This window comes from Sander vitreus, chromosome 20, assembly GCF_031162955.1.
Source record: "Sander vitreus isolate 19-12246 chromosome 20, sanVit1, whole genome shotgun sequence".
NCBI classification, from domain to species: Eukaryota; Metazoa; Chordata; class Actinopteri; order Perciformes; family Percidae; genus Sander; species Sander vitreus.
The window spans coordinates 715,280-736,795 of record NC_135874.1 but is presented as its reverse complement, the minus strand read 5'-3'; the positions used below and the strand labels follow the sequence as shown (position 1 = coordinate 736,795).

The window sequence follows — 21,516 nt, the reverse complement described above, 5'->3', positions numbered from 1 at the left end:
GCATGTGTGTGTGTGTGTGCGTGCATGTGTGTTCCTCTCTACTCCAGCTAGACTTAGTTTAATTTCTGAACTAAACCCTAGTTGACAAGGCTTTAAGGGCTGCACAGCACTGTGTCAGGTGCTGTTACACTCCTTGGTGATATGTTTACACTACGTGGATGTATGTGTGTGTGCCTTAAAGTAAAAATGATATGTTTCCTTCTCTTTTCTATAATCCAAACTGTCTGGATTCCACCTCCGTGGAGTTATATCTAACCTGACTGACAGTCACCTGGGAGTCTGGAGGGTGTGTGACCAGAAGCGTGTCTGTTTAAATTCAGACCAAAGACAAGGTGCACTTAAGCAAGGGGAACTTGAACCTGCTAAATAGTAGAAAAACTATGGTTGTACTGGTACTGGTTAATTTGAGTGTGGGTATCTTTTGTGTGAAGTGTTGCAGGAAAAGACAATGAAGCTCTAGTAGCTCAAATAAAGGATAACATCTTTGACAGTGCTAGGGCATGGTCACACACGGGCGAATGAAGGCGAGTGGCCATCACCTGGTAGGAGATGGATGGATGTCCAGGTGGAGGGGCGGACGCTGTTTGCTAGCTCTCTTCCCTATATATGGATTTGTGAGATCAAAGCTTTTTTGTTTTGGGGTGCTGCAAGTGGCCTAAAGGGAGTGTGTGTTTGCATCATAATATGGTGCTTTCAGATATTCTCCATGTTGTATTTCCTCCCTTGGTGATGTACAGACACACACGCATTGGCCTACTGACGACATTCCTGGCTTTCCTTTATAACCAGAAGACGGGATTAGAAGTGGAGGAAGAGGAGGAGAGCAGAACTTTGTCCCATAACAAAATTACACATGGGTTGCAGCACTTCTACTACATTGACTCTCGCTCCCCTTACCTGTCTTTAAGCTATTCTGTCTATTAAAGGCCATAGAAGTTTAGTTATACTGCGTCAAGGACATTCACTGATTTTGATCATTCACTGTGTCTTCATTGTTCTTTACACAATATAAAAAATGTAAGTGTATTGATGCCTTTACAGTGACTTTCTCAAAATGACTCCCTCCTTAAACTGTCACGTGTGTGAATATGAAATATGAAATATGAAATGTGTAAAAATCTATTGGAGGAAAAGTTTGGGGTCTGACTTACAAAGGAGAAAATTCCTCCTGCCATATTTCAATATCTCCCCCCGTTGATTATGAGCAGGGCTGAGCGTGTTCTCTCCAAATTAAACTCTGGCTCGATTAATAAACCCTTCTGTCCTCTCCTCGTGTTAATAAGGTGCTAGTTGGCCATATTTCATGTGGAAATTGTGAAATACCGAGGGTAATTTTGAAACATAAAATGTAATTGGAGCAATATAGTTTACAGTTGCCGCAGTGCACATCCAATTGAGCCACTAATATGTTTTTGCTTTTAATGTGAAAATTATTGCACGTTCTGTTATGAAGAAATATTGTGCAATTACAATTTCCTTCCAACAGCCTTCCGTTGCTGCACATGTGCCGTTGATTTCACAGGAGGACTCCAGTTAGATATATTGCAAGCATTTAAACACGGGAAAGAATCTACCTGTGCACATAAATATGAATAATGCCGACCTAATAACGTGACCAACGCCAATCAATTAGGGCACGCGCTTGAGTGCAGCTCTGCAGACACTCTGGGATTGTATTAGAGCTATTCGCACTCTCCTACTGCTCAGATTGTTATGCATTAAATGTAAAGCTGTAGCGCAGTTACAGACCTAGGCGCCGTGCTTTCAGAGGTTCAGATGGCTGTGCTGTCTACAGCAGCGCTGGGCGGCTGCCTAACAGAGTTGTAAAATAGTAGCTGGTAAAATATTGATGAAGTTCAGGCCCAAACAGTGTTTAACAGTGCAGGCCAAACCGCAGACTGACATGTTCAGGGGAGCTCTGTCCTCCTCCAATGCACTAAATGGGGAAACAGAGTCAGGGGTGTTACCTGTGAGTGCATTTCCTCACGTGGTTTTGTGCCAACATTTTCCCTCCAAGTTCAGAAAATAGATTCACAAATAGAGCAAAGCAGGAGTGTTGCTATCCCAAGAACCCCGAGTTACAACAAAAAAAACACTTCTAGCTGACAAATGGTCGATCAGGGCATTGATCAGTATTGGTTGAGCTGCAATGCTGAAGATATTTCGTGCATACATTTGTATATTTATCTATTAACAAATGTATTCATGCAGTGCATTTGTAATGGTGGACATTTTAGAATATTCAAAGCCAGGACTGATTTATTGTACAAAAGATTTTCTTAGAATAATTTGTTGCAACTTGCAAGTTGTATCACATAAGTTTGTCATCATCAATGTGTTAATTCCTTTTTAAAAGAACAAAACACATTTTACTTACTTTTATTATTGTTTCTATGCCAAATATCCACATTCACAAAAATACTTATGACCAATCAATACCAACATTGTGTCTCATCCAGATAGTCGCAGATGAGAATGATCCGTCATTGATTTTCAAATACTAGTAATTGTTTATGAAACACTGTTTGCTCACCTGGAGAGCGTGCCCCATGTACAGAGACTCAGTCCTCACCGCAGCTGTCGCAGGTTCAACTCCGACCTGCGACCCTTTGCTGCATGTCATTCCCCCTCTCGCTCCCCTTTCAAGTCTAAGCTGTCCTATCAATTAAAGGCCTAAAATTGCCAAAAAACATAATCTTTAAAAAAAATACGCTGAAGCAGCCTTTGCTTTTCAAAGCACCACATGGCTGGAATGAAAACTGGATGAGGCCTGCACCAAAGTACACCAAAAAAGTCAGAATTGTTAAATTTGTACAACTTGGAATTGTGAAATTTGGAACTTCACCAATACATAGTCCTTTCTTTATTGGTGTTTTGTACAGTATACTTTTATTTTATTTCATTCATCACTGTCTTTTAAATACTAGTAATGCATTAGGGCTGGGTTTAGAGTTTGTTTTATGTTGGAATCCTTCTTAGTCATCCAGGCATAGCAGGCTAGAAGTACTGGCAAAGGCAGTTGGATTTGTTGGTTTATTACATCTAGATTTTGTATTTGTACTCCATATGCAAAGCACCTTCAATTGCCTTAGTGTTTAAAAGGTGCCATACCAATACATTTTTCTTGCCTTTAATAGGCTTAATAACTGCAGTGTTTGTCCGAACCAGAAAGGGTCAAGCATAATTTTGGCTATTTCCGAACACGCACTCTTCCATACTTCATGATGGATGCAGATGTAAACTAGGTTAACTTGCCAGATCTAGATCTGATAGTAGTTAAAGATGTCTTACCTTGAAGCTATGAGTATGAATGGTAACCATCCAGATTCACTCTGTGCCATCACATGCAAACTACAATACTAACTGCAAAACATTACTGTCTAACTAGAGTAAGGCTCTTTTTTTAATATGCTTTCATCTTTGAGAAGTTTGTATCTAGGAGTTGACTCCTGAGTAATTTTAGCACCTGCTGGTTGTTGGCGAGTACCTGCTGTCAAGCGCTGAGCTGCAGAGTTCTGGTCCAACAACCAGTGACCTCTAAGAAGGCAGGACAGCTGAGAGGAGTTCTTGTTATATTATATTATATGTTATATTCTGCTCCTCCCCTCTGGCTTTCTTTGAGCGTCTTGACTGGTTTGAGGGATAACTGTTGGTGCTCTCCCCCTACCCAAACTGCTCCTGTACCCCTCTAAATGGGGGAGAAACTAGCCTCTTTTTAATCCCTTTTTCTCTGTTTTTTTCCCTCTCCTTCTCCTCTCATCGTGTGTCCCCCCCTCCCCCCACCCTCCTTTGCTTATTTGAATTTTAATGAGCTTTTCACCTTTTTAAGCAGATGGCTTAGGCTGGATTTCTCCATGAAAGTCGGGGTGAGTCTCTCTGACACGTTTTGCACAATTTGTTTCAACTAGCGGAGTCCTTGAGGGGGTTTAGGGCTTTGAGTGGGTAATCTGCCTGTCTCTCCCCTCTTTCTCTTGACTCCCTCGCTCTGTTGTCCTCTCCCTCTAATGAAATGAACATCTCTCTCTCTCTCTCTTGCTGGAGAGGATGGGGAAAGTCCCAACATGATGCCTCCACAAAATCTGAAAAGGTAATTTATGTATGGGTACGTGCAGTTAAATATTAAAAAAGTCATGTATTTAGGGTGATGAAAGAGCTGGATTATTTCTAAAGGGTGTGTGTTCATCATCCCTACCTGCCGGTGTGTTCTCTTGCTTCGGGCAAATTCCTTTGATGAGCGTCCTCTCTCCCCTCACACCTCTTTCCACCTCCTCCTCCTCTGGTGTCACCTGGATGCCAATCTCCACCGGCTCCACCACCTTCCTCAGCTCCACCCGCTGTGCGTGGTGATGAAGGCTCTGCAAAGTCGGACTCCCTCCTTCTCCTCCCCGGTCGGTCATCTTGTCGTAGCAGCCATTGGCCAGCAGCGGCGTTTGACACTGCTTCTTTTTGTGCTCAATGAAGAGCAGGATGTCGCCCAGCGGGAAGGTCATCTGGCACTGGCCGCAGGTCAGCAGGTCGTGGTCGGCGTGGAGGCCGGATGGCAAGGCGTGGGCCAGACTAGGGTCCAACGGGTGGGGAGGTAGGCGGAGCGGGTGAGAGGACAGGCGGAGCGGGTGGAGGGATAGAGAGCCGGAGAGCAGGCCGCCATCTGGATGCTCAACTTCCTCTGTCCAGTAAGAAAAAACAGAAGAGACATGTCAGATGATGTAACACCTGGACATTTGCTAAACTGTGTATAATTACGTGTATAATATTGTTTAAAAAGTTTGGGAACCACTAACTCCATGTGTTCTGGGGAAATTGTTGATAGAGCTACAGTAGTCGATGGTAATTCTTTAGCAGAAGGTAGGTGATATAGACACAATGCTATGTATGTTTAAATTGTACATAGTTAAGTCTGAGTACTGCTAAAAATTCCAAGTGTTTTTTTCAGCGTTAAATCCCTGAGTTAACAGATTTATTTTGTCCAGTATTCCGACTATGACTAACTTCAGACTGAAGGGCTGTTTGCTGCTGTCATAAAGGTACTGTGCCTTCCTTCTTGTGCAGCAGAGAATTTTGGCAGGGACAGAGCAGTCAGACAGCAGCTGTGTGGTAGAATAACAAATGTAAAAGCCTTTATGAACAGGCTATAAATGAGGGATTGGTTTAGATTATCGCTTGAAGGAACCAAAGTGAAGGAGTGAGGAGGTCTGTAGGAGGATGGAGAGAAAAAGTGACTCCAGAGGTAGACAGGAAAAGACCGAAATCATCACCACCACCACCACCACCACCACCATCACCATCATCATCATCATCATCATCTCTCCCTGTCTCTGTCTCGCTCTCTTTCTCTCTAACACAAGATGATGGATTAGCAGCAGGTTGGCCATTTGTCTCAGCCTCCACATTAGAAATGCAAACAGATTTCGGATGGCAAATGCAGATGAAGGCTCCAGATGGAGCAGCCCACCTCAACATATACCTGCTTTCGGCCTGCTTTGTAATACACAACTTTTTCACCAGTTTAACCCTCTGCCTTTCACACTGGAAACACATAAAACTGAGAACCGTTTGGTTTATATCAACATCTGGTGGGCACCAAGGTGTTTAATCTTGAGTTTTTCTTCAAAGGCTGACTTTCACATTTGTACTGTAAAAAGTAATCCACATGGTGAAAAAAACCAGTTACTATCTTCTTTAAAAGAAATACTAACTTCTGCCAACAAGAAGTAAATGACGACAACAGTACTTGGCAAATAGCCAATCAAATTGCAGTGGGGCAAGAGGCAATCAGCCCCATTTGGCATCAAATGTGTGCCATCCGCTTTCATTGCCAAAGGCTTTGGGCATGCGTGTTGTTGTTTTCCTACATTCAGGGCACTTTACAATGTGAGTGTGGGGCTTTTATCCCCACATAGAAGCCGCTTAAGCCAAGCGCAATTAAAAGACCATTTTAAAACTATTATATTTAGGCACTGACCTTAAATTGTAGAATAATGATTAATAACAGCAGCAACCAAGGATTCTTTATGTCATGCATTAATCCAAATCATATTCATTTCTAAGTTAGTCATTACCGCTTAACCCACACTTTTTTTCTGCTGCCAGCAGGTGGGCATTACCCCTTAAAATGAAGCAATGTCTACTCGCGACCACACACGGCAGGTTCCAGCTTTAGTTTGGATCTGAGCAGTTCAACCAAAAAGTGATTTCTTTCCAATTAAAAAAAAGGTAGAAAAATGTGTAAAATAAACTACTTTGTGTATCAGAATCTGACCCCTCAGATTTATCATGGAACCTGATGGGGGTTGCAAATCCTACTTTGGGAACCACTGTCGTATGTAAATGTAGTCCATTAACAACAATTATTGTAATATATACTTGTTTTAGTAGTAATAGCAATATAAATAGGACAATAGGTAACTCGTACTGCTCGAGGTACCACAATTAAAATATTGATAAAAAAGAGACAGAAAAACAAAAAGCAAACAGGAACAATTCCAAATATAAAAAATGTATACATGCATATATTAACATATGCCCATGAACATATTCAGTATATACATGCATTTACATACAACAATGATATTAAGCTAAACCTACAGGAGGTAAGGATGTGGGTGGACATCAGCACTAACAAAAGGATTAACAAAAAGTGACACCAGTGTAAATATTAAAATAAATCATAATATAATTTACCTAGTAATAAGAAACTTAAATTCTAATATACAAAAAAAATGCATAATTATTATATGCATCCCTATCATTCACCTCATCATCATCATCATCACAACAAAATACAATATATACAAATATATAATATATAGAGAGTAGGGAGGCTCTAATTTTGGTTAAAGCTTTCTACTCTATTATTATTATTTATTTGTGTTGCAACGTGTGATGCGTGTATGTATGTGTGTGTGTGTGTGTGTGTGTGTGTGTGTGTGTGTGTGTGTGTGTGTGCAGGTATAGGTATAGGTATACAGTGTCTGAGCTGTGTGTGTCAGCCCACATCTCCACAAACCGACTGCACTGCTCCTTCTGCATGTGTGTATCTGTTGCATGTTTGTACTGCATGCATCGTGTGTCGTATCATGTTTGCATGTGCACGTGTACATCATGGACACACACACACACACACACACACACACATACTGTTTGCATTGTGTGTGCGTGCGCGTGCGCGTGTGTGCGTGTGTGTGTGTGTGTGTGTGTGCGTGCGTGTGTGTGTGTGTGTGTGTGTGGCTGGCCTGCAGGCTGCAGCCATCTGTCCTCAGCTTTTGAAATGAACAGCCATGTATAGCAGAGTGTATTTCTCCGGTAATAAACATTAGAGAGAATAAAGTGCGCTGATATGGAACAAACACACACCACAGTTACACTGACCCCTACAAACTTGACTTCGTCACCGAGATTAATGATTATCATAATATGATTTATAAAAAAAAAAAAGACAGCCAAACCTCAAATACTGGCTTCCTGTGTGTGTGCAGACACTAACCATTAACAGTAAAACTGGTTCTGATTCTTTTCAAACCACAGAAATACTGTTACATTTACACTCAAATACAAATGTGTATGTAAATATGTATTTAAAAAATCTACATGTTTACAGCCAAAGCCAGTTTCTGGAGATATTCAAAGACTGTGACAAAAAACTAAATGTGGATTTGGTTGTGGTTTCTTTGCCCATAATTACTGCATGAAGTCGACAGACAGATGCAAAGGAAGAAGCATCACTTTGACCTGATTTACCTAATAAGGCTCAGGTGAGTCAGGCAACAGCGCTAATAGGATTTAAGTTAACCGGGGCTGAAGAACAAAAAAATCAAAGGAAATGGAACGTCTAAAAATGAACGGCTCAAAAATAACACAAACTATCTACAGTTTCTGCAGTAAGCGTAGTACAACAGGTATTCGGAGAGCTAAATGATGGTGTTTGGCTTGTTTCAAGGCTAAAAAAGGTGCCGTTTTGAATTCCTATTGTCAGGGAGAAGTTCTCCGAGCAGGCTACAGTCTCTGGGATTTGGCTTCCTCTATCCACCGCCTATCACTGTAAATGTGCTTTTAATCCATCTAGACCCTTGACGCTCTCCAAACAACCGTCAGACAATATTCACAGACACAAATGAGATAGCATATTAGCGGAAAGCTGCTTCTCAGATATTGGTTTTCTGCTCTCTTCAACCGATTTCTTTTTAATGACCTTACTTTTTTTTTACTAGCATCATAACTTTCCCCATTTAGACTGATGAAAGCCTGCAAATTTCTCCCAGAACGAGAAAGCTTCTGCCAGTTAAGAAAAAAAAAAAGACTGGTTTGAAACTATAAAAACCAGACTTTACTGTTTTTTTTTGTTTTTTTTTTACTGTTTCCTCAGCCACACACAGATACACATGCAAGGGCTAGAATCAAGATTAAATGTTTCTGGGTGAGACAGCACAGCACACTCACTCAGTGTCACACACACACACACAGATCAGAATTGTTGTACACTCTGGGCATGCAGACACACTTGCAGCATCACAGTCATTTGTCGCCCACTAAGTAATAGCCACACCTCGACATTTCTCCAAACCCAAAGAAACTGACGGTTACTACATATGCACACACACTTACAGCGCACCAACGGCTGGGTCACTATAGCTCATTTGTCTTAGCCTACCACCTAACATTTGGAGGGGAAAACTACTCTTTCTTGGGGCAAATATTGCTCATTTTTAGAATGTGATTTGCTCTATCACTTAGTTCCTGGTTTACAAATAGCTACTGAAACCATCCAAATCATTCAAAGTAGATTCCAGAGCTGATCAGTGGTAGCAGTATTGCTACACACACCACTGCAAAGTGAATATTCACATACAGTTTTACACGTAGATACATGACGATGGTAATATTAGAAGGGTGCAGAAAAAAACTCGTAACTCAATCTGATCTGCACCACAGAGACTGTTGAAGTGAAGACATGGCTTCATGTTTACTGCCTGAACAGGAAGTAGCTTTTCATCCAAAGTCAGAGGAGTGAGGCTCTAGTCATTGTACTGAGTAGTGTTTTGGGTGTATTTATGATTACAGTAGTTGTGTATTTGAAGTCCTTCATTTTATCTTGAAAGTTTTTAGTTTTTTTTTTTTTTTTTAGTTTTTGTATGTACCGCTGTTTGCTTTTGTCAAAATGAAATGTAGCCTAACAACATTTCCTAAAATGTGTTACTTTTCTACTTTGTATGGGGGGCTTTGTGTATGGGGTGCTAACCTTGTGATCACAACACCCCCACTTTGACTTTTTGTTGCATGTCGTCTCTTCGCTTTCCCCTAATCTGCATCAACTCCCTACTATCTACCAAAATAAAGGGGAAAAAAATGCCTGAAAGGATACTTTACTAAAGTACATTTTACAGCAGAAATACTACCTACTACAGCAACATCAATATAACGAGAATAAAATGTTTTTAGTGTTCTAGCAATTAAAATCATGCCTTCATTTTTGAACAGAAATGTGATTGAAGGATTGAAAATAAACGTTCCACCATTATGACTTGCAGCCTATTTTCAGATTTGACCTGATATTCAAATAAAAACCTCTTTACCTCAAAGCTAATTCAAGTTCATTATGAGGTAAATCCCCCAGCTCTGGTCGAAGTCAGGATCACCGTGTCAAGCCAATCAGACGGCGATCAGCAGCAGCAAATGTGCATTTCTAAACATTTGTTTCAGTCTGATTGTGGTATTACCATAGTTAGATCACATGTGACGATACAGAGTGTGTGAGTGAGCACAGAGCCACCTGCCAGCAGGTGCTGTGGTAGGAATGAAGCGCTCCTCAGAAACGCAGCACAAAAAGCTCCAAACTGTTACCTGTAGCGCTTCATCCTCAAAATAACAAACGTACAAATCCTTTTAGATAGTATGAAATGACTGCATTGTAATTGTATTTGAAGTCATTTTTCAATTCTATAACATATTTTGTGATTTGGCTTAGTAATACGCCATTGACAAATGATTAATTTATCTAGAGATCATTTGCATAGTAAATATGCCGTCATTGCTCTGACAATATTGATGAAGCAGTTTAAAAAAATGTAATTAAACTAGGAAAAAAGAAAAAACAAAAAGAGCTGACAAAATGATTTAATTAGGTAACAAATACTCAGAACAAAAGTTAAGTAAAATATATACACAAAACTGCAGAAAAATTAAAAAGATTAGCTAAAAAATTTAATTAAATAAAGAACAAGTGTAGTCCAATCATTTACAAGAGCTAGAACTCCACTATGTTAATTCACTACAGTGTATGCACACACACACACACACACACACACACACACACACACACACACACACACACACACTCATACTGTATGCTATAGATGTCAGTCAGTCGCTGTCATGAATTTACAGTACATGGTGTAGATAAAAAAAGTGTGACAGAGACAGTGAAGTACAGAGTGTGCAGGTGTTGACAGTTAAGGGGTGAATGTGGTCTTTCAGCACTGATGTCATCTGATTAACACACACACACACACACACACACACACACACACACACACACACACACACACACACACACACACACACACTCTGCTACCCCTCTCATTGGCAGAGCCAGCGCAGCACTAACAGCCTGAGAGCTCCCCCTAGCAGGAAGAGAGAAAGCGAGACATAGAGACAGACCGAAAGAGAGAGAAAGTAAAATAGAGAGACATAGGAAAATACAGAAGGGGGGGGTGGCGTTGGAGGGTGATCGTCAACAGACAGACAGCTCACCAAGCCTCGGCTGAGCAAACCAACACTCTGGTATGCAGGCTATGGCAGGGTGTGTGAGTGTGTGTAGTGTGGTGTCAGTAGTGGGAGAGTGTGTACAGCCTGCTGATCAACAAAATGAGTTTAGGCATGCTCTTTGGGAACAGAAAATGATCATCCTGTGTACACACAAACACACACACACACACACACACACACACACACACACACACACACACACACACACACTAGAAAGTCACACGTTTTGTGTTGCATCTATATGAACCTTTTTGTCAAAAAACTTCTTTTTTTTAAATAACAAAAACTGGAATTTAAAAGATAAGTACATTTACATTAATTTACCTATTGTGGTGAATAGAAGTTGATGTGTGGTGCCCACAGCATTAAAAGGGGACATTTAAAAATGCCATGGCAATGTTTCCTTCCAGAAACAGTGTCCTGGTTAGAATACACAAACCTCAATGTCAAGAGTTTTTTTTATAGGGACTATTCCTTTAGAAAATAGGTTTTGTTAATTCGAGTGAACTGAGCCTTTAAAGCTTTACCAGTGCAGTCTCTAAACTATAGAGGACATTCATTTAAACTAAGGAATGATATGACTATTAGGAATAGCATTATGTATTTAATATAATCACTTAATAAGACTTATTTATCACATTTTAAAAACACCTCATCCACAGAATGCTTCACTGCATATAAAAGAAGGAGTTACTATGTTCTCTCTCTCTCTGTCTCTCTCTCTAACAAAGACTTAGCCCAGCAGGGTGCACGGCTATTTGACAAGCCAAAGGGAAACATGCATCTCAAGTGGGCGACTGCAATTTACACGCAGCTCTCTCTCCTCTCGTGTGTGTGTGTGTGTGTGTGTGTGTGTGTGTGTGTGTGTGTGTGTGTGTGTGTGTGTGTGTGTGTATGGGAGCTCTCGTCCTGTTTGCGTCTCTTCACACTAAATCAGCCTCTTGGCAGAAAGCTGGGGTTATTTGCAGTGAATGAGAAGCAGAATGCACATCTGCACCTTTGGGTGTAAACTGTCTCGGCGTGGAGCTGCCAAAACCCACACCAAATCTGCTTGGCAAACACAAAAAATATATAGATTTCCACCAATTAATCTTTCCCATGTGTCTCTCTCTGGACTGATCTTTTCATTTTAACATTACATTCATGGAGTGCATTTAATAGTTCCAGGTCAAAACCGTGATCCCATATTGATTTCTCTTTTGATATCGGTTTTAAACACACACAAAAAAGATTCAAACAAATAGAAGCAAATTAATTAAAGAATAATTTTAAGCTTTGAGACAACTGGGAATTGTGCAAAATGGGGCTGTAATATCCCTAATACTTTGAGCACTGAATGTTAGAATGTTGCACTATGACTGAGGCCTTGCCAAACTGCATTTAAAAAATCAGCAATTTAAGCTCCAGAAAATCTATCTTACCTTTCCTCACACCTCAATACTGAAGGACAAAAAAAGGTAGAGCAACTCTTGTTCTTCTTCGTCTGAAATCTAATACTCATGCACAGTGTAATAATTTGGAATGTGTGATGCATGGTTTTGTGAAATCCAAATTAAAAATGCTTCGATTAAAATACAGGTCAGACGGATTTTATGACCTGACAGTTCAAAAAGAATTATGCGGATTTTGAGGGGGAATCACATGTGCATTTGCATATGTGTGTGTGTGTGTGTGTGTGTGTGTGTGTGTGTGTGTACTCAAGCATACTAAATCGCCAAGCATCTCTTACACATAAATTATGGAATGTACAGCACCGTGCTGCAGCCTGAATGGTGATAAATCAGACAGACAGACAGGTCAGACCTGCTCTGTGGACACAACTACCAAACTGCATTTTACACTTCATACACACTCATGAGCATAGAATGTCTTTTTATCTGTTAGAATGTATAGTGGGCTCTGCTGCAGAAGCTGATGTCACAGTAAAGCATGCAGCGTCCACAGTGTGACCCATTTCTAAAGGTAAGTGAGTACACACTGCAGGCCTGCGTACGAGCTGCAGTTGTAGTTCTGTTAAGCAATCAAATCGCTACATGTCAAGATCATTTGACATCTAAGCCACATGCATTATCTTTAGGTGCGTTTGTCTCTGTGTCCAACCGTGTGGGTTGGCGTTGGGACACTATCAAAGCAGGCACCACATCAGAGGAGGGAACCTATAGACACCCAGGCAGCGTGGCCCAAAACCTGGACAAGGACGCTGAGCGTGCTGAGTCTTTACTGTAAATATGGGTGTTATATTATACGCACCAAGCCACTGAAGTGCACACTGATACACTGTAGTGTAAGTGAGCTGATCTGGCAGGCTTCACACAAGGCAAGTCTCCCCAAATATTCTCAAGATGGACAAAAGGATAATATTCCCCAAAATGTAACATAGTGATACTTAGCAGCATATCTTCAACATACTTAATATACACTTCCCCTTTTGTAATTTAGACTCATTGTTGCAATTCTGTAAATCAATAACAGTTGCTTTTAGCTGGATTCATTTCATCACTAAGTGTCCTTTACTGATATTTTCTGCTTTTAGCAGTTAAAGTCCTGCATGAAGGTCTGCTCCTGTCAGGACACATCAGCCTGTACGTTGCAGCCACATCAGCTGAAAAACTGATCTGAGGCCAGAAAACATTTCACTGCTGAAAAGTTTAGCTGCAAAGGTGTCAGCGCCAAAAGATAAATTAGATAAATAAGGAGGAATAGCAATGTTTCCTCTTTGAATCGTTTGCGTAATTTAGGTTTGAAATTATGACAAAAAAGTAAATTTTCTCTTTCTAAAATATCCTTTTTGGCAGCCTTTACTTTCCACTAATAAACGCCTTTAAGAGAGTATTAACCCTCCACATAAGTATAACTAGGCGTCTTAATTTCAGCATATTTTGCACTTAAATGCCGTCACTTAATGCACTCTGCATAAAAGTGCCGTGGAGGAAACCCTGGAATTTTGCGCCGTCAAGGCGTGCAGTAACCTTTTAAATAATCCAAACCGAGCATTAATATTACAAAGTATAAGCTTTGCATCCATCTAGCAGAAAACATAACGAACGGGACTAACTAATTCAACTGTATACAGAGAGGCTGGCACGAGGCACCATCACAGATTTAATAACCTCCACGTGGTAAACGTTTTATTTTTATTTATTTTTATCATTTTCCTGTATAGCTGCTGGTACACTATTTAAGTTTAGCAGTTGTCTGTTTAGTTATAATAAAGTATCGGCCCTTTTCCTTAAAGTGAGAGATGAAATTCATTTGTTAGAATTAAATAATCGAAATATAACTGACTTCTGTTGGTGGGTTTTCATCTAATATGAATAAAACACAAGCTGGTATGTTTATGGGAAGGAACGATATCTGCTTATGAAAGTGCGTAACAAACGATATCTGATTTAAATTGATGGAGTTCGTGTTTTTATTGAAAGTTGGAAATTGAGTGTAATTTTCTCCTTAATGACAGCGCTAGCTAGAATTTAATTAAGACAATAAGCGGAATAATAAAGAATGTCATGTCTCAATTAACTAGGACGGATCTCCGACTCCTCCGTGAGCTGCTTTTACAGGAAAAGTCAAACACGCAGCCAAAGACTTCCCCAACTCTCTCTGCTCGATGTGTAAATCTACTCTAACACTAGCAGGCTATGTATAAACCGTAATAATTCGTTAGTTAAAATTTCTATTTCTGGCCTTCAGGACGCACTTCGACAAACTTTCTATTCGGAAAATATTTATTTTTATGCACCGATCATGCAGGAGGAAAAATCCACTAACTTCTCAGAATAACACCGGAGAGGCAAAAAACAGAACCTAACTGTATGCTGTGATGTTGTGATTTTTGCAGGTATACTTACGTGTTATTTCTCTCTGGGACAGGTGCTGCGGGTTCCCCTGCTTGCGTCGGGACATCGCCCTGGCATTTACACTGGCATCGCCCGGAGAGCGGCGCTGGAAGGGTCGGCTCTCGTCCTCCTCCTGCTGCTGCTCCTGTATAGCGGCCGCAACCTGGCCCCAAAACCGGCCGCTCGCTGGCCACCCCAAACTGACCGCTCTGCACTGGCCCAAAATGTGGCCCTCGAACTGACCCCTGCGCGATGGATCTCCCTCCAGCGAGCAGCGGCTCCTGCGCTCTGCGGTGACCGGCCGTGGCGCAACGCTGGGCGGCCGGGCGCTCGGTCGGAGTTCAGTGCCAAAGTGGTGGCGCGCCTCCCTTCTAGTGGTGCGGGAGTGGGGTTGTCCGGCTCTGCCTTCCGCTGCTTTCACACCATCTGTCAGCGGAGAGCGGAGAAAGGAGCGGAATGGAGTAAAGTGGAGGAGAGACGCGGCAAGTCGGCGGTCAGCCTGATGGACAGTCACTACCTGTGTCCACTCTCCGGCCACCCTGGACACCGCGCGTCCCTGTCCGGAGAAAGCAGGTGAAATGACGCCAATTAACGCCTGGAAGTGTAAAAAATATGAATCCAATTTCCTTCTCGGTACTTCTCGGGGTTTCGCCAAGTGGTGGGCACTTCTTCTACTGCACTGGCAGTGCCAGCCAGGCGGGCGGGTTAGACTTTTAACTCTTTAAGTCAAAGCCCAGTGCTGGTTTGAGGACAGACTGCAACCCTCTTTTCTCTTTGTGCTAGCTGCAGAGTCCCGCATCCCCGGGCTGTGTGCGGCTGTGTGCGTCTCTGTGCGGCTCTCTGGCTTCTACAATGGGAGAAAACTCAAGTTCAAGTGCGGACGTGACGTTCAGTCTGCGGTGAGAAGGGAGAGTGGAGACTGAAGAGCACTGGGGGCGACTAGTGGTGGCTTTCACACACACACACACACACACACACACACACACACACACACACACACACACACACACACACACACACACACACACACCCTCGTATACACTGTGGCGTGTGGCGCGCACGGCAGCAGTGGTCAGAGTCGCTCAAGTAATCCCCGCCGGTGTCCCATCAGTATTAGAATAGGATTTAGTTCTGCTAAATTGTGACCTGGAGGTCTTCCGTACCTCGTCCGCAGCATGTTGGACACTTTGCTCAAGCCTGTATTCACATTTAAAATAAATGCAAGCTTATAGTGTTCAATTATGAGCCGTTCTTTAAACATTTTCCCAGTTAGTGCGTAACATTCTGTGATTATTAAATATTGTTTTAAATCAACATTTAATCAACATTTGAACCTTTTGAAATCACTTGGTTACATGTGCGTGTGCAGACACCTTTACCACAATAAAGGCCTGTCATAATACACTACACTCCTCGATAGTTCATTTACCTATTGTCATTTAAATGCGCGAAACAAAAATAGCCATACATTATTTTTTGTTTATGATTTTTACCATAAAATAGGCCTGTGTGCTTCATCAAATCTTTAATTCAAATAGCTGGCTGTATTTTTTTAATATTCTAACTGGTGCGTCGTGGTGCCCTAGATATGCCACAAATGTATGGATCACACACCAATATCACCCATATTGATTCCTATTCAAATCATTTAATAATAACCTGTGTGTGTGGAGCTTGTGGTTTGTGAATACACCATCTATCTGAAATGTTTTATCATATTAATTAGTAAGTGGGATGAATGTCAAGAATAAATATTAGATTTAGGTGTTGGAGGAATGGAATGTTAGGTTTTTAATGTAGGTCAATATGTAGGTTTTTACTTTTTTAAATAGGGCAGGGTAACCTTAGGGTAAGTGGAAGAATAAAATGTCAATTAAGGTGAAGAGTCATTTCCAGTCCAAATACATTTAAAATTAAAACAGAGCACAAGAGAAAACTGTGCTACAAATTAGTACCATCAAATGTAGGTGATGCAGCTATAGTGTCCTGGTTGGCACTGTGTGTGTGTGTGTGTGTGTGTGTGTGTGTGTGTGTGTGTGTGTGTGTGTGTGTGTGTGTGTGCGGGCTGATGATGGATAACTGATCTGGGGCCATCTCTGCATACTGGCTGCTGAGTGCCTCCCCAACAGCACCCCCTGTTTAAAAGAGAGGCAGATCCAGTGGGGAGCGTCTGATTTTCATCCTCACACATCCCTTTGGGAAATGAGAAGGAGACAAAAAAAAACAAATGTTAAATTTGGTGACTTATGAGAAATATGTAAGAGAGTGTGTGTGTGTGTGTGTGTGTGTGTGTGTGTGTGTGTGTGTGTGTGTGTGTGTGTGTGTGTGTGTGTGTGAAATAACCATCTGTGATGAAACCCCACTTAGCTCAGGTTTAGATTAGAGGAACATAAATGTTTTAAAGCAGATCTGTGAACTAGTGGCCACTCAGCCTTGACCAGAAATTTATGGCTGCCAACCCCTTCATCCCTGCATCTGAGCTGGATTAGCTGCTGTCACGTTCTAAAAACACTCCATCTTATTTATTTTTTTTCCCTCTTCATCTGCATGTCTGCGTCTCAACTTTGTCGCTCCATCTCTCTCCTCAATCCCGTGGCTCGCAGAAGAAAAGGGGGAGTGCAGGCCTCAGGGTTCTTTTTATCCCTCAATACCTTGCATCTAGACAAGCCTCTAGTTTGTTCGTGGGCCAGGTGTTGTCAGAGAGGCAGATCATCCGGCAAGAGCGCCTTTCCACATCCCTCATTCGCCCGGCTTTGTGTTTGGACTTCTCGCTACTTTTCCTGCATCGCCTCAAGTGCTTCCGCTTCTTTCCTCCGTCCTTTCTTTCTTTCTATATATCTTCACGGCGGCTCATCTCGGATGCTGTCTACCAGTAAGCCAACAGCCTCTCCTTACTTCTGCAGTATAGTGTAGGAGGATATAAATAGATTTCCTATGCTTATTTACACGAAAAAGGAGAGGATGGCAGGTTCGTCCAAATGTCTTTGTCACACGCATAACAGAACACCCACTTTCATTTTGGACGGATACATGCAGCACATTGTCACAATAACAGCCGACAGAGAGCATTATGTTGAAATGTAAATCATTGTCATTTTTAAGGTGCGACTCCGTGCCAGCGTTTTTTGGTTTCGTTTTTCATAAAGATATGGGATTAAAGCTGCTTTGAGTGGCTCGGTGGATGGACTCAGGGAGAGAAGAAACTGTCTTTAATGTCACTCATATTCAGTCCACACACACAAATCAGGGATGCCTCCAAACACACTTTTTTTCAGGTTCACACTGTTATTAGTTTGACCCCTGCTAATGTTCCAACATGTTGTATATGTTTTCTTTTGCAGCTTTAATGTTGCCTTTTTGGACAATTTTCATGTCATCACAGGCTCCTAAATCCTCACTGTCGTGGAATCATGAGTGCATTTTGTGCCGAATGACACTCCAGGCCAACATCACTACCCGGATGTGCTTCTTGTCCTTGCAACCTGATTGGCTCATTAGTCAGATGGGCGACAGGTGCATCATTCCCACTTTCTTATTGGACATTTTTCGAAGGCGATTTCTCACTTAAAGGCCATCAGTGTGAGTTATGGCCGATGGCTCCCGGCATCCTGCTTTTGCCCTCCCTTCATTTGCATATATATTTGCGTCTGTTTGTTTTTATGTTAATGCTAAATAAGCCTTTTTTCTCCCCCCTCCTATCACACATCGCCTCGGCTGGGCGGTTAAGTTTTAATTAGAGGGACATGGAGGTGTCCTTTAGAGTTTTAAGATCACTTTTGCAACAACTGTTCGCCACTAAACTGCTATATAATATTGATGTTTATGTGTTCAGATGCATGCTGGGAGATAAAGCAGGATGTGGAGAGAAACAACTCTGCACAATGAATTCACTACTTTAAAGAGAAGCTATGATGGGAATTTTAAATTAGTCTATTTTTAAGCATATCAACTTTTTGAACTGCTGTGCTGTCAAATAAGAATATAGTATTCTGGGGAGAGATGCATCTGATAAACAGGCTACCATTTTAATCAAGCTACTTTTATTTGCAAAATTGAGCATATCCCATATGCTGATGAAGATCATGAAATGAAGCTGATATTTCAGTAAGTAAGTGGAATTTGTTTTTGTCAAATGGGTCAACGTTCATTCTTGACCTGAAATAGCCCCACAAGGTCCACTTACTGTTGTTCCAGGGCTTTCATTAAATGACATGATCTACGTCTAGGTGGAGTTCGCCCAATTGTCATGGAATTGTAGGTGTTCAAATGTCTTTCTTGTTATACCAGCTCCCTTACATTTAAAACACTCCTGTTTACCAATGAGCAGCTGACAAGTCCTCTTTAACATCAACCATCAAGTCTTAATGTCAGCATCATCCATTAAAGGGCTGATTTCTTCTTTTTTTTTTTTTATTCAGTCATCAGTAATGTAAACCGGATTAGAAAGGCAGGTGTTGTGATGAGCTCTGCGCTCCGCTCCCAGCTGAAAATGATGACCCTCTGTACTGAGACCCACAACCGTGATGCAACACCACCCTCTATTGGTTAGCTCCTGCCACATTCAAATAACAAGAAGCCCCTCAGTGTCACTGGAAGTGTGCTCCTGTGTGTGTGTGTGTGTGTGTGTGTGTGTGTGTGTGTGTGTGTGTGTGTGTGTGTGTGTGTGTGTGTGTGTGTGTGTGTGTGTGTGTGTGTGTGTGTGCGTAGAGAAGTAGATTAGCAGACTTTTCTACTCTGGGTGTCCGGGCCTGTTTGAAGGGTGTGTTACATATGATTGATCACTCCTAGCGTCTGCTCTTCTGCTCTGCTGTGTGTTCTGTGGATCTGCACAGACTGTTACATGCTGTACAGGCCGATATAAACGCTTTGCATACCTGGAATATGCATCTCTTTGGGGTTTGTAATGGTTTATTAAAAATAGTATTCAGTGAGGCTAATTATTACCGATTCTGAATGAAGTGTTAAGTGAATAAAATGCTGCTGTGATAGTCTCTGCATGGGTTGAAGAACGAGCGTTTGAGGGCTAGCAGAGAAGTGCAGAAGCCCTTAAGCACAATTTCGAATATCAAAGTTGAAATTATTCCTTTCAAAGGGAAAATGCTAATCATACATTTATTTAGAGCAAGTTAGACACACACTCTAACACACAAACACATGTGCACTTTCACTTCAAGACCTTTTACTCTCTCACACTCTTTTTTTCCCTTCCTCCTCTCTTGTTAAAGAGATTCATTTTAAGAATAATTAATTCCACCACAATTACAGCAGTGGTTAATGTATATGTTGGTCAGAGTCTCATATAATGAGGCATAGAGTGGAAACAAGAAAAAATAATGTGTTCTCAATTCAAAGTGTAGCGTCTTAATTAGCTTTGCCTTTAATTAGAGACTATAGATAATAATATGTGTATATACTGAGTAAGACCTGAAGTCACGCATAAAATGGCAAGTGTAATAGTTAATAGGTTTGTTCCTAAGACATCAAATCTGAATTCATTTGTAAAAGCAAAGTAAGCAAATTTGAATTTTGAAGCCAGGCCAATGTGTCTTAATATCTTTGCAGTAAAAAAGGAAGTCATAGAATAATTTACGCAAATTAAATTTTCCATAATTACATAAAACACCAATGCAAATTTGAGTTCAAATATTGAATTGCGCATATCATCTGGCCAAAACGTTGCGATGAATGTTAGCTAAAAGGAGAGTGAATATTGGCCTTACATTCATCAAGTGGACAGAAAGACGACTTGCTCTGTCTGCTGGATGTGTAAATTAGCAACTGTTTGTTAGCACATTAGCCACAGCCACTTTATGAGGGGATAATGTCAGTGTTGTTCTTGAGGTTCTTCTGCAACCCCAAAGCTACCAAAGAATCATGAATGCATTTCAGAGTGGCGGCATTAAATGCCACCACTCAAGATCATTTTGTTCACATCAATAGCTTTTAACTCAAAAAGACAATGGGAGTAGATTGAAGTTCAAACAAAAAAGGCTGTAGGCTATATTTCAGAGTAATTCTAAACGCTCATTAACCTAACAGCTTAACATATTTGATATGGTAATACAACGTTTAGAAAGTAACTTCAGAACATACAAAATACAAACATGCAAAACATACTGTAACGTGGAACAAGTTACAGAAATCCATGAAACTGAATGAGCTGCTCTCCCTGGTCGCTTTTAAGAGGATGTCGATTGACTCGGAGGATGTCGATTGACTCGGAGGCAGCCACATCTGGCTGTAGATGTTTTGCCTGATGTGTTTAGGATTCTGGTTGACTTGCTGTTTCAGTTGTTTTATGTTTTTAGTGTTTTTGTGTATTTTGTGTTTGTTGTACTGCTGCCTGTCTTGGCCAGGACACCCTTGAAAAAGAGATGTTTAATCTCAATGAGTCTCTTCCTGGTTAAATAAAGGTAAATAAAAATAAATAATAAATCAAAATGGGTATATTCTTGACATTTACAGCAGAAATCCGAATTCCACCCCCTTCAAAACACATGCATAAACAGCTAAAACACTGCAGGCTGAATGAGATCTTAAGCAGGTTGTCCACCCAGACTAGTTTATGACCCCTGAGCCCAGAGACAACCGGCCACTGGCCACCATCCAGGCCAAACACAATTGTTGTATCGAAGAAAAATGGCAGCCGAGTATGACTAAATCAGGTTAGCTTGGCAGCCCGGACGGCAGGCCTACTTCCATCAGAGTCCCTGGAGGAACGGGGAGAGTGAGCAAACAAACGAGTGAGGGAATGCACAGCCCAGAACACAAACACACAAACACACACACACACACACACACACACACACACACATGTAAATGCTGGCATCTGAAAGAGGAACCTGGCGTTGCCAAAGCTCTGTATTCACCACAATTAGCTCCGTCCTCAGACACATATCCTAAACCCAGAGGTGGTGAG

At 41.4% G+C, this 21,516-nt stretch overlaps 1 protein-coding gene across 2 annotated transcripts in view; it reads right to left on the bottom strand.

Moving 5' to 3' along the window:
- bcl11ba (BCL11 transcription factor B a) overlaps positions 1-15,304 on the bottom strand; it is a 46,900-nt gene extending 31,596 nt beyond the window's left edge. For both annotated transcript variants that reach the window (XM_078276803.1, XM_078276801.1), the window contains exons 1-2: positions 14,610-15,304; positions 4,193-4,666 (exon numbers count right to left, since the gene is read on the bottom strand). In XM_078276803.1, coding sequence (XP_078132929.1) covers positions 4,193-4,666; positions 14,610-14,664 — 529 coding nt within the window. In that variant the 5' untranslated portion in view covers positions 14,665-15,304. The remainder of the gene's footprint in view (positions 1-4,192; positions 4,667-14,609) is intronic.
- Positions 15,305-21,516: the final 6,212 nt, after the last annotated feature.